This window comes from Macrotis lagotis, chromosome 1, assembly GCF_037893015.1.
Source record: "Macrotis lagotis isolate mMagLag1 chromosome 1, bilby.v1.9.chrom.fasta, whole genome shotgun sequence".
In the NCBI taxonomy this organism is placed as follows: Eukaryota; Metazoa; Chordata; class Mammalia; order Peramelemorphia; family Peramelidae; genus Macrotis; species Macrotis lagotis.
Genome location: NC_133658.1, coordinates 136,647,823 through 136,660,604, shown reverse-complemented (window position 1 = coordinate 136,660,604; position 12,782 = coordinate 136,647,823). Strand labels below are relative to the sequence as shown.

The window sequence follows — 12,782 nt, the reverse complement described above, 5'->3', positions numbered from 1 at the left end:
ATCATAAGACTGATCAAAGGGTTCCATAATTGTCTCAAACCTCTCCCTTGCTACATAGAAGTGGTTTTTTATGAACAAAAGTTGGTCCATGATGCTACCTGGATTGAAAAGTACTATTGTCTTTCTTTAGGAGGCCAGGCTAAGGGAATGTGAGAAAAACTCCATTTTTGTGAAAAGATGTAAAGTGGTAATACAGCAGAATTGGACTTTAAATTTTGACATAAAAAGATGATTTTCAGTTTAGCACCTGTCTGTTACTAAGTTGAATACTGATCCCCTCTCCTCTATTCTCTCTATTTCTCTAAATGGTATAGTATCACTGCCTACTTTTCTTGCTCTGCTTATTGCCTTAGATCAATTCTGCTCTCTAAATTTACCAAGCAATGTCAAGGTCTTGTGGAAATAGCATCCTTACTTTCTTACAGTGGACATTTTTCTTATATTATACAATTTAAAGCCAGACAATGTGCCTTAGGGATCACATAGGGCAAACCCTTCTTTGGTCTATGTAGAAAATGAAATCCCCCTGTCCTGCCAAGAAATAAAGAGGGAGAAAAGGCTCAAGATTCCATGTGGGAGGGGACTGAACCTAATATACACACTTTCATAGAAGCTTTTTCAATAAAACTGTTTTTGCCATTGCAGATTCCAGCCCAAAAACTTGGGCAGAAATATCCATACAGCAATGTAATTGGAAAAAGAAATGAATGTTTGTCTTCAGTTTCATGTTATTGCTTCTCAGAAGAAAGCTCCTTACAATAATTTTCTGGTTCAGTTCACTACATTCTCCTACTAAAATTTGGAGCAAGACTAGGGAATGTATACAATCTTATTTTCACTGACTTATCTTACTGAATCTACATAGAAACTCTAACAAAAGTTAGGGTTTTTTTTTTTTAGTCCCTTTCCTGGATTTATCTTAATTTTTCATCAAAACCCTGTCAAGGCAATGAGGGTAGAATATGCTAATTTTTCTAAATGTGCCTAGGGAGGCAGAGAAAGAATGAGAGAACTAAAACCTTTCAAATCAAATTTTGGAAATATCTTAGAGACTGGCATTTTGCAGCCATTTTCCTAGGATTAGAAGCTATCCCTACTGCTCTTCTCCCCTCCAGAGGAGCTCCTTTTTAAAGAGGCATAGTCTGACATTTAGCTGGCTGCATAATGACTGCTATCCAGGAAGAGCCCATGAGTGTCTAAGCAGAGGGTTCTTTCAGGAATAATGATTTCATATCATTGTCTTCCCTCAGGGCTAAGGCCTCTGGAGTTTCTATTCCTGTCATGTCATTAAGACTCATATTCATTGTGAATGCAGAAACCCAACTGTTCAAACTATCTTCAATGGAGCTGAGTACTGCAGTCAGAAAAATATCCACTGATGGTCCACCCCATCTGCAACCCCAAGGAGAAGACCATACATGAGGATTGGGACTAGAGGCTTGTTTAAAAAAAAAAAGAATCTTCCCAAGCAGATGCAACCAAGGAGTCCTTGAAAAGCTTTTATGCAGAAAAGGATTGCTCTGATAGATACAGAAGGAAGAGCTAGTAATATCTGGATATTACTCAGTATAAGGAAAAACTTCCTAACAATTTAATCTGCCCCAAAGTGGAATGGGCCATTTTGGGAAGTAATTGGTTGTATTTCAATGAATGATTTCAGTGGTGTCAATGAATATATGTATGATTACTTGTCAAGGATTAGGGAATTCTTAGTCAAATATGGGTTGACTAGATGATGTTTATGGATCTTCCAACACTGAGATTCTGTGATTTTGTGTGACCAGTGTAATTCTGGAGGAGAATGATGATAAAGAGAAATAAGTCAATTGAAGGAGATGGATTATTTCCTACAGAAAATATTTCTTAGTATTTTACTAATAGGTCTTCCAATTTGGCAACACATGGATTTATATGAGAAAAACTAATATTAAAAATATAAAACTATAAAACTATAAAAAAGTGATATTTTTTAAAATTGTAACATTTAGGGTGTAGGAAGGGAGTTCTTTGGGTTGGTGTTAAACTTTTGAATTCTGTATTTAGTGAACCACAGAATCATGGAATCCCAGAACTGTGAAGGATTGGAATTATACTATCACCAACAAATGGGCATTTTTGCCAGAAGATTTTCACTGAAGAGAATCTTGGGATAGCACTAATTTTTATGAAGTTTTGTTGCTGATATTTTCCTTATACCCAATTTAAATCTGCTTCTCTGGAAATCCCAGTCACTCTCTTTTGGACTCATTAATTACTTCAAGTAGATTAAACCACATTGACCAAAAACAACAAAAAAAATGCATCGTCCTCATTCTTGAGTTTTGGAATGGTTGATTCCCTTGTTCTTAGTATTGAGAAGATAGTCAAGAACCTACTATGTCAAGGGATCCAAAGATAGATTTTCAATAACACAATTTATCTCTGAGAACCTTAAGCATTATCATCAACAAACATTAATTATAAACTGCAATATTCAAGTACTATACTAACTACTATGTGATATACAGTAAAGATAAGATACAGACCCTGTCCTTAAGATCCAAATAATTGCTGCTGATAGAATATGCTAGTGAGAGTCCCTGATAACTTCAGAAGAGCCACATAATCAAAATCTGACAGAATTTCACTAAGTAAGGGGTATTATCAAATACGTATTTCATACTTCCAAAAAATCTTCCACTCCACCGACATGCAATGTACCTATTGGTAATCCAGCTTTTGCTTTTCCCCATCTCCTGCAGTGGAGAACTCACTCACTACCTTGTGAAGAAGCTCATTCCACTTTTGTCTAGTTCTAATTGTTAGAAATGTGTTTATTTTTCCTGGCCTTAAAGCTATGTCTCTCTATAACTTTGAACACTGCTTCTTGATCTGCTCTCTGAGGCCAAATAGGATGTATTTAACACTTTTCCAAGTCATAAACCCTTTAAATGCTAGAAAACAAATGTCAGATCTTGAAACTCAACTCTTCTCCTCCACAGGATAAATATCCAAGTTCACTCAAAGAATACTTTTTAAACATGGATGTAAGGTACTTCGCTATCCTTAGAAGAGCAGTTAATATATTAGGCACTTGGAAAGTATCATGAAGATCCAAGATCTAAAATGTTATTTGGAATGGAAACAGAATATCACCAAGACCTTTATTTTGTAAATGATTAGGCTATAAGGTCCATAGAGTAATTTGTGCTAATCATTACTAAGAGGTCACCTATTCCAAACCATATCTGACCAAGACTTCCCTCTACAAATATCCTTGATAAGTAATCAGTGAAGTCTCCACTTGGATCAACCAAACTCCAGCATGAGAGGGGAACTTATATTTAAAAATTGTTTTCTCTTAGTTCCATTTCCCAGCAACCTAAGACTCAAATAGTTTATAATACCCTATGGACCATTAAGAAAGTTTCTGACTGCCTTATGGAGATAGTCTAACATTGCTCTAAATGTACATTAAACACCATGGTAGGATTAAGGATTAATCATCAGACTTTAAAAAGTTTTAGAAAAATCTCCCTTCCTTAATGTTTCCTCATCTTTTGACCTCTAAAGAAGATTAAAAAAAATACATGCAAAACTATGAAATTCCAAATTTCTCCATTAAAATAGGCACTTTCCAAATGGTTGTAATTAGCCAAGGGATCAGACTTATGGAAAAGGATGAGGGGATGGTCATCATTGTGACAGTGCAAGTTTGAGAATAGACAGGGAAAGAAATTCTGAGAGGAAAGGGAGTTGTTTCAAAAAACAAAGGAGAAAAAGAAACCTTCCATGCAATGTAAGGAACAGAGTGTTCACTTATAGTTCTACCAGGAATGCATGTAGGATACCCTGAGGAATTCACATTAAATTCAATCACATTAATGATTTCACTTAAAAAAATTAAAGTCATATCATACGAGGGTGTTAAATATAGGGGACTATTTTTGCTGCTTGATTCACATAACACCATCAAGTCTCTAAGAATCTGGTTCAGGGCTTGGCTTATTTACATCTAATACAATATGAATATTATGACTGCTCTACAACACTGGAATATAACTTACAAAAAGAGCAACAGAAGTAAACTGGAAAGCAAATCCTAAAAAGGATGGAATAGACACTCATTTAATTACAGCATAAGAATGTTGTTTGGAGAATCCTAGTTTAGCTAGGTGGAGATAGAGGACATAGTTAATCTAATTCTCATACCTACAGAGTTCAAAGTGCGTGTGTTGGGGGGAGACAATGGTGGATAGGGATGGATTTTTGTGGCCCTAAGGGGAAGATGAGAGAAATATATCAGTGCTGTTGGCAGTTCAGTAGAATTTAAAGAAAATGGGTCTTATATGAGCACCAGCTCAGAATGATAGAACTCAGTTCCGTGATAGAGCTCAGTATGAAAATGGGTTTCCAAGTGACATCATAAAACATAGATGACACTGAGTCTCTATGTAAATGGTCTTTTCTTTTTCTCAACTCTATGTACTTAGTTATAGGAGCATGCACACAAATCTCAACAACCTTTTAGCAGGGGCAAGAGGAAAGAAAATGGGATTCAACCTTCAGCAAGGTGGCAGAGAGACATGTGCAGGACTTATTCATTTGTCTGTGATTTAAAACTGCTCAGAAGAGACTGTGGATTCCTTAAGGAAACTAAATGGCACTTTCCCCAGGGACAGGTCTTTCTTTAGTAGCTAGAGTACATCTAGGAAGCTTTCAGGAAACTGAAGAAGGATGCATGCTTTCTGCAACTTAATTTTATTTTCTTGATGTAACAGATGGAGAAAGGCATAGTTCACCGATTTAACTTCTACAACAAGCAACTCCTTTTGCTTGCTCACTTCAGAGTGAGCAGTATTGAAACTGCCTGTTCCATAAGTGAATCCCAGCCTCTGCCAGGGCTAGAGAAAGGTGAATGAGCATGGTCCATTAAACAAGGGTGCACAGAGCTGAAGGTTTTCTCTAAGGTGACAAAAGTAGCTCAACTAGATTATTAGTGCATTTAGTTCTTTCTGGTGAATCCTTTCATTTTAAAATTTCAGGATTTCTCCATTCCTATGCTTTGGAAGAATTTTTTTTATGTGATACTTTTTGGTATATGGTAAATGGATTTTTAAAGGATGACTACCATAACCCACCTTAAGGACTAGCTTGTTAAAGGAGAAAGGAATTGTGTTGAGTTTTCCATTATAAGGAAGGAGATGACTTAGTAAATGGGAAGAATGTTGATATATATGACCAGGTAGAGCTGTGCGTGATGGCTTTGAAAGTAGATAGTTAAATGTAGGCTCTTTAGATTGGAGTGAAGGGAGAGGAGTTGGCAAGGGCTAGATTCAAGGCAAGGTGGTACAGGTGAAGTTTGATGAGGAGGAAGTCTCAGGATTCTGCCTTATTCTTGTTTTCCAATGAGATGTGCAAACAAACAATTGCAACATGATAAATCTGGAAGCATAAACATAATTGACTATGATTGTATTCTTACATAGGTATATTTTTGATGTAAAATAACTGTGACAATGAATGTGAGGTGATTTCCCACCCTGGGAATTCCTATTTTCAAGTCTGGTAAACTGACTTATCTGAGATTTTGAGCAAACCCTTCAAACCTCTCTGAGCCTCAGTTTCTCCCATCTGTCAAATGGAGATTATAAGACACCACCACCTTTTTCAGGCGCCCGAGTGAAGAATCTAGCTCTGCTGACCTAAGGAAATAACATGAGAGCCCAACTTAGTATAGCATACCAACAAAACCCATAACAGCCTCAGCAACAACTGACTTGTAGAGCCTTTCTCTCAATCCCTCACAATCCCTGTTGTGCAGAAAGTTAAAACCATTGGGAACCAACAAATTCTTTTATGGGCACAGCTATCAAAAATCTGTTAAAACCATCTGTTTCTCTGGCTGCTTTTCCTTCAAGTGTTTTTCCTTCATGGGCTCTTTCCTAACAATAATAAAAAAAAAAAGTATATTCTAAAATAACCAAGATGCTATGACTAAGAATGCCAGAGGTACATATCCAGTTTATGAGAGAAATTGCTTTCTAAAGAGGAATTTGGTTCTTCTTATGTGGAGAAAAAGGCAATGTCTCCACAAATATTATAGTTGTAAAAAGAAAATGACCTACCTCTTCATTAAAATGACATCAGACAAGATTTGTAATTTGTTCTAATTGCTGCTGGAATTTACCACAACTAAAAGCTTAAAGCTTAGAACTGAATTTATCTAGTGAGTGAAAAGGGGCTGGAGGAGTTTTTCTCCCAGCCTATAGTAAACTCTCTTGCTGACCTTGAAGGGTGGCAGAGGTTAATCATTTTATGTGTTTTTGTAGTATCTATCATTTCAATGTTTCCATTCTGTCTTTGATTTCCTTTGGCTTTGGAGGAGAAATAAGAAACATTCCATCTCTCTCTCTCTCTCTCTCTCTCTCTCTGCTTTCCTTTTTCTCTCTGTATTCTTTCTCTTTCTGTTTGTTTGTCTCCATTGCTCTCTGTCTCTGTCTGTCTCTATGTGTCTGTGGTTTTGTTCCTCTGTCATTCGGTTTCTGTGTCTGACTGTGTTTCTCTCTGTTATTATCTCTGTATCATGCTATGTTTCTGTCTCTGTCATTCTGTTTCTGCATCTATATCTGTATGTGTCTGTTTCTTTTTCTATTTGTCTGTCTCCTTTCTTTTGAGAAAAAAATATGTAGTCAGTCTTCATCTTAATGATCTGCTTGAAACTATTCATCAATCTATTGTTCTATTTGAGTATCTTGCACTTAAGGCAATGGTGATCTTGATCCCGTCAAAGATAGGAAGATCTATCTACATGCTTGCATTCTCTTTGGATTTCCCATAGTCTCTAGAAATTGTTCTTCCATTCACAGTTAGGAGAGGAACTTCATAAGCCCCCTCACCTACAGCTACCCCCTCTGTCCCATTCTTTGAATTCTCTAGTATGGAATATCTATTTCTTATTGGATATCTCAATGCCATTACATCTTATTTATCTCTCACCTGGCTTCACCTTGATTGATGGACATATAAATCTCCCAAGAATTCTCTTCAGGGATAGCTCCATGTGGTATGAGTAAGCTCACCCCTAAAATAGAACCAAATCAATGGTTATTTCCAGATCTATCAATTACGTTGCTGGTGTAAAGTTAAAAAACAAAGAATTGTTAATCATGTCTCATAATTTTGTAAATGTATACATAGGTCTTTTCTACCAGGAGGATACATTACTGAAGGGGATTACACAGAAAGGAAAAGAACTTTAAAAAAAAAACAAAGATTTTTTTTTGGAAAACAATTGTTTGTACATTCTTCTTTTTTTCAAGAACTTCATTTTATTTTATCTTTTTAAAATTTTTTTCAAGAACTGTTAAAGGTACTTAGATCAGTAAAATAAAGCTTACAATGAAATGGAGGCACTAAACTATATATATATAAATTAATGCTGGGTGTTTGTTGACTTAGAAAACCACCTTATTAGCATTATCTATGTTCTGTTTTTTTTTTTGTTTTTAATATTTTTAATTGATTTTTTGTTCTGTTTGGGTTTTTTTGAGTTTTTTTTAACTTATGTTTTAAATCTTTCTTAATTTCATTTTAATCTAATTTCCCTTGCACTTACTCAATCATATACCACAGAATATACCAGTTTGGGAAATAAACTAGATCATTAACCTCCATGAATATCACTCAAGATCCTGTTTATAGGAAGATTCACATTTATTCAATCTTTGAACTCCTCAATTAAAATAACCAAAAGTTTGATCTGTGACAAAATAATTAAAGCTTTGCTAAAAATTGTGCTAAAATGATTATTTAATTTAGGCAACTACTAAGATGGAGGTAACAAGAAGCACTTTCTTTGTCTATTCAATGGAAGGCTAAAGGCTTTTAAACAAACTGAAAAAGAGAAAAACATTGCATGAGATTATCACCCAATACATTAACCCTTTTGTGAACAGAAGCATATCTCTACTACCAAGTATCTCACATCAAGCCCATATGGTTGTGAAATCCAGAACTTATCAATTTGGAAGAATTTAAATGACAAATAATAACCTAAAGTATTATAGAAAGATATAGGTTGGTCCCAAGGCACAAAGTAACATTTCTCTACAAGGAGTAACAAAGAAGATTTAATTGAGGATATGTATAACTATAAAGAGAGACTGGACGAGTCTTTGAGTAAATTGGATGTCTCTAGTTTGGTTTTTATACAGGAAGATATGGACCAGAAATGCAGAGAGTAAGAAGGCATGATGTGTCAAGTGAAGAGGGGTAGTCATCAGCATCAAAAAGGAAGTATCATATAATCATACTTACATATATCCATACATAGCTCCTAGGAGTAACCACACATTTTTTTTTTCAAAAAGCCATGTCTAATCTTATATTAAAGAATTTTTCTTGAATTTGACAACAGAAACCAGTATAAGCAATGATCACTACCATTACTTAAATTCTTGTTTAAAATTTTGCTCCTTCCTTCTTTATCTTTTCTTGGACGCCTCAAAGCAAAACTTGCCTCAGCCAAGAACTAAAAGCATTTACTCCTTAACTACTACCCAGTTGGAAGAGAAATGGGAAACTCAAAGAGCATCACCATAGTAAAATAATACAACACCAGGATTAGAACCAATCCATTTCCCATATTATGTAGCATTTCCTTCCTTCTTGACCTGGATGCTCTAAAGTAAATCTTCTACCCTAGTCAAGAAATAAAAATCTGGGAAGGGTGATTCTCTTTAACTTACTGTTTCATTTATAAGGAGAAATAAACTAGTTACAAATAAAACCTTGTGGTGTCTTCCTTTCCTCCTTGAATAATGGAACTCTTACCTTTCATTCCATTAGAAGCAAGGCAATAGCACAAAAAAGCTTTCAGTTTGGTGATTATAATTTAAATCCAGAGATGACAGCCTTTCCTAATACACTCCTATAGGCCTGTTAGCCACTGTATAGTCATGCAATCTGAGATTCATTGCAAAATAAGTTATTTGTGATTCATATTTATGAGTATTATTCAGTAACATACTAGTTATCATCAATACCTTTCACTGGCATTAAGAATGAAGCACATTTAAATCTTGCTTACATCTTCTTGGCAGAAGGATCCATTTATAAATGAGACCTTAATGTCAACAGTGTCAAGAACTATAATTGCCGTAGGGACCTCATTCCAACTTCCTTCTTCCCTGTCCTACTTTTCTTTAAATGCAATTGCCAAATAAAGTGACTTCTATCAAGCCACATCCTCTATTTTTAAATAGAATGTAAAGCATTTAAGGTAGAGACTTGACCATACCACACAGGCATTTGCTCTTCTCCATTTAGGGTGATCTAGAACTCTCTTTGTAATATATTCCTTACATTTGATTTATAAACAAACTTTTCCTAACAAAACAATACTTCAGTCTATTGGTGTTCTGAAATGATTTCCCTGCTAACAATAGATGGTTAATGGGGCAGCTATGTCCTGTTTGTTTTTTGAGGTTTTTTTTTTATACCTATGTTTTAAATATTTCTTAATTTCATTTTGATCAGTTACCCTTGCACTTACTCAATCATATACCACAAAATAAACCAGGTTGGGGAATAAACTAGCTCATTAACCTCCATGAATATCACTCAAGATTCTAGTTAGATCACTGACCCTGGAGTCAGGAGGATCTGAGATCAAATCTGGCCTCAGACACTTAATGATTACCTAGCTGTGAGACCTTGGCAAAGTCACTTAACCCCATTGCCTTGTTAAAACAAAAAACCCCAAACAATAGATCATTGGTTTATTTTGTTAGTGCACAGGCAACAGTCCCTTACTGGACAAAGAGATTTGTAATTCTACATAGAATGTTTCTGGATTCCTCTACTAGGCTATTAGAGATTCCAAGGAGATTCTCAGTGCAAAAAGGAATATCAGGATTCTGTCCCTTACATGAGGAAGAACAGTATACAAAAAGGGCCTAACATCTTGTTTCATTGAGCTACATGATGCTATTTTATAAGCTATTATAAATTTGCTTTTCAGACATACCTAGAGGATCAATGAGAAAGGCATAAGCAACTGAGACTCTTTTTCATAGCAAAATGTCTCAAAAGCAGGAAAAATAAAAACAAAAACAAAGTATGGTATATCCCACAGGTTTCTTAAGACCTGACTGCTCATAATGGCTGGGGTTATTTCTTCTTATATAATAGTGAAAACTTTTATAAAGTCTATGTTTTACATAATTTCCAGCTTAAGACTGAAGTGTCACTTATATTCAACCTGAAAGTCTACCTGAATGTATAGATCCTAAAGGGAATTTTGACTTTTTTTCAGATTAATCTCAGTAAACAGTTTTACAACTGAGAGTCAGCACAAAGAAGTGAATGGAGGCATGGATTTTAATCTAGGCTACCTGAGATCAAAACCATGTCAGATATTTATTTAATAGTTGTATGACTATTGGGAAGTTTCTTTTCCTCCTAGAAAGTTAGCATCCTTACCTTTGAAGACAGAAATTTAAGAAAAGTTCAAATGCTCAGGATACATCAATGTATTTTTTTAAATCTATGTGGTTAAAAAATAGAAATAATAGGATGAAAATTTTTTATTTCAAAGTGATATATCTGCTTATAATTATTTATATTTAAAGTATATTTATACAAATAGTAGATATCATAATAAAATTTTCTTTAAAAGCTGTATAAATTAACATGCCTGGTCCTTTTAAATTAAGGATGATAATATTTGTACTAACTCAAGTCTGTTTTTGTGGAAAATACTATATTAATGTGAGTTATGATTACTTCAGCCTCACTATGCATCCTACTAAATGCACAAGCTTTTTGTGGAGATGAATGAAATCATTAAAACATGCCTTCTAAAAAGAGAAAATGGCTATTATACAGTTTTGCTTTTGTTTCTTTTTTCTTTTGTTTCTTTATTCTTCCTTTCCTTTCCTTTCCTTTCCTTTCCTTTCCTTTCCTTTCCTTTCCTTTCCTTTCCTTTCCTTTCCTTTCCTTTCCTTTCCTTTCCTTTCCTTTCCTTTCCTTTCCTTTCCTTTCCTTTCCTTTCCTTTCCTTTCCTTTCCTTTCCTTTCCTTTCCTTTCCTTTCCTTTCCTTTCCTTTCCTTTCCTTTCCTTTCCTTTCCTTTCCCGTTCCTTCCCCGTTCCTTCCCCGTTCCTTCCCCGTTCCTTCCCCGTTCCTTCCCCGTTCCTTCCCCTTTCCTTCCCCTTTCCTTCCCCTTTCCTTCCCCTTTCCTTCCCCTTTCCTTCCCCTTTCCTTCCCCTTTCCTTCCCCTTTCCTTCCCCTTTCCTTCCCCTTTCCTTCCCCTTTCCTTCCCCTTTCCTTCCCCTTTCCTTCCCCTTTCCTTCCCCTTTCCTTCCTTTTTGTTTTAGGCAATCAGGGTTAAGTGTCTGCTCAGGATCACACAATTAATAAGTGTCTGAGTCTCTTCCTGACTCCAGGGGACAGTCCATTGTGCCGCCTTGCTGCTACTGGTTTGTTTCTTAAGACATCAATTGTTAACTTGATGTTAAGTCTTCATAAAGAAGTTTCCTTTACCAGTATCATTCTACTTTATTCTGATAAAGGAAGACTAACCTCCTCATAAACATATAAATGGACACATTTTTCCCTTTCCCAAAATGGATAAGGACCTACATTTAAAGTATATGAATCAAGGGGTGGCTAGGTGGTTCAGTGGATAGACCTGTCAGGAGTACCTGAGTTCAAATACGGTCTCAGACACTTAATAATTACCTAGCTGTGTGGCCTTGGGCAAGCCACTTGACCCCATTTGCCTTTCAAAAAAAAACCCAAAAACATAAAAACATAAAGTATATGATTTAGCTACCATTTTATAAAACCATCAAGAAACATTTATTAAGTGGCCATTTTGAATGACCTATCCCCAACAAAGAAGCTGATTACCTTAACTTTAATTATTTTGAGATCCATGATTTCATTGGTCTTGGTGTTCTGTTCACTGACATAGATCAGTATCCTTCTGTGTGTGTGGATCACTGTGGCCAAATAATAGCCAGGCTTCTGGAGACTTTCTGCACTTAGTTAAACTGCTCCTCTAAAGATAGAAACATAGCCTGTACTGAAAATTCTTAGCTTTTTAGGACCTGTGAAAGTCTGTGATCATTTGGAATAGCCTTCAATGACCCAAGATGGTCTCTGTGCCACTCTAAGGTCTAAGAAGAGGATTTCAGAAAGAAAATATTTAGACAGTCTTTGAGTTTAAGAAATAACAAGAACGTAAACATTAGCATTTTCATTTCACAATTTTGCAAAACAAATGCTTTCCAAAATAGGAAAGGTTATTCTGTCTTTTTAGATAAAATTTGAGAATATGGATGAGAAAATCCCATTTGTGTATTGAATTGCATTGGCTATACTGAAAAGCATTTCAGTCAGTGTGACATAATGGCTATGTGATCACAAATAAGATATTTATCTCCCTTGCCCCTCCATTTCCCTATTAGGAGAAAGAAGGGTTATAATAATTGTAGTAAATACTTCATAGGGTGCTGTCAAGTTAAAATGTATGACCAAATACTTTGCAAACTGTAAAGTGCTGTGTAAATGTCAATTATTTTCATTTGTGCTTTCTAAATACTAGTCTTTGAGCTTCCTTTTCCTTCCTTCTTTCTTGCCCAATCCATTCTTGCTGAGCCATATCCTTCCAAGTGTTTAAGTGCCCAAGTGTCTTGTTAGATACTTGAAAATACTCTTTCCTTTTAGTGGAACTGTTTTGAAATCAAATCCTTGTCTCCAGTGACTGTCTGAGAAAAGATCACTGGACTCCAAAGCT

General features: G+C 35.5%; 1 protein-coding gene across 12 annotated transcripts in view; it reads right to left on the bottom strand.

Annotated features, from left to right (window-relative positions):
- Nucleotides 1-12,782, bottom strand: part of UNC5D (unc-5 netrin receptor D) — a 789,424-nt gene that overhangs the window by 89,091 nt on the left and 687,551 nt on the right. For all 12 annotated transcript variants that reach the window (XM_074208625.1, XM_074208642.1, XM_074208633.1 and 9 more), the window contains one exon: nucleotides 6,979-7,063. In XM_074208625.1, coding sequence (XP_074064726.1) covers nucleotides 6,979-7,063 — 85 coding nt within the window. The remainder of the gene's footprint in view (nucleotides 1-6,978; nucleotides 7,064-12,782) is intronic.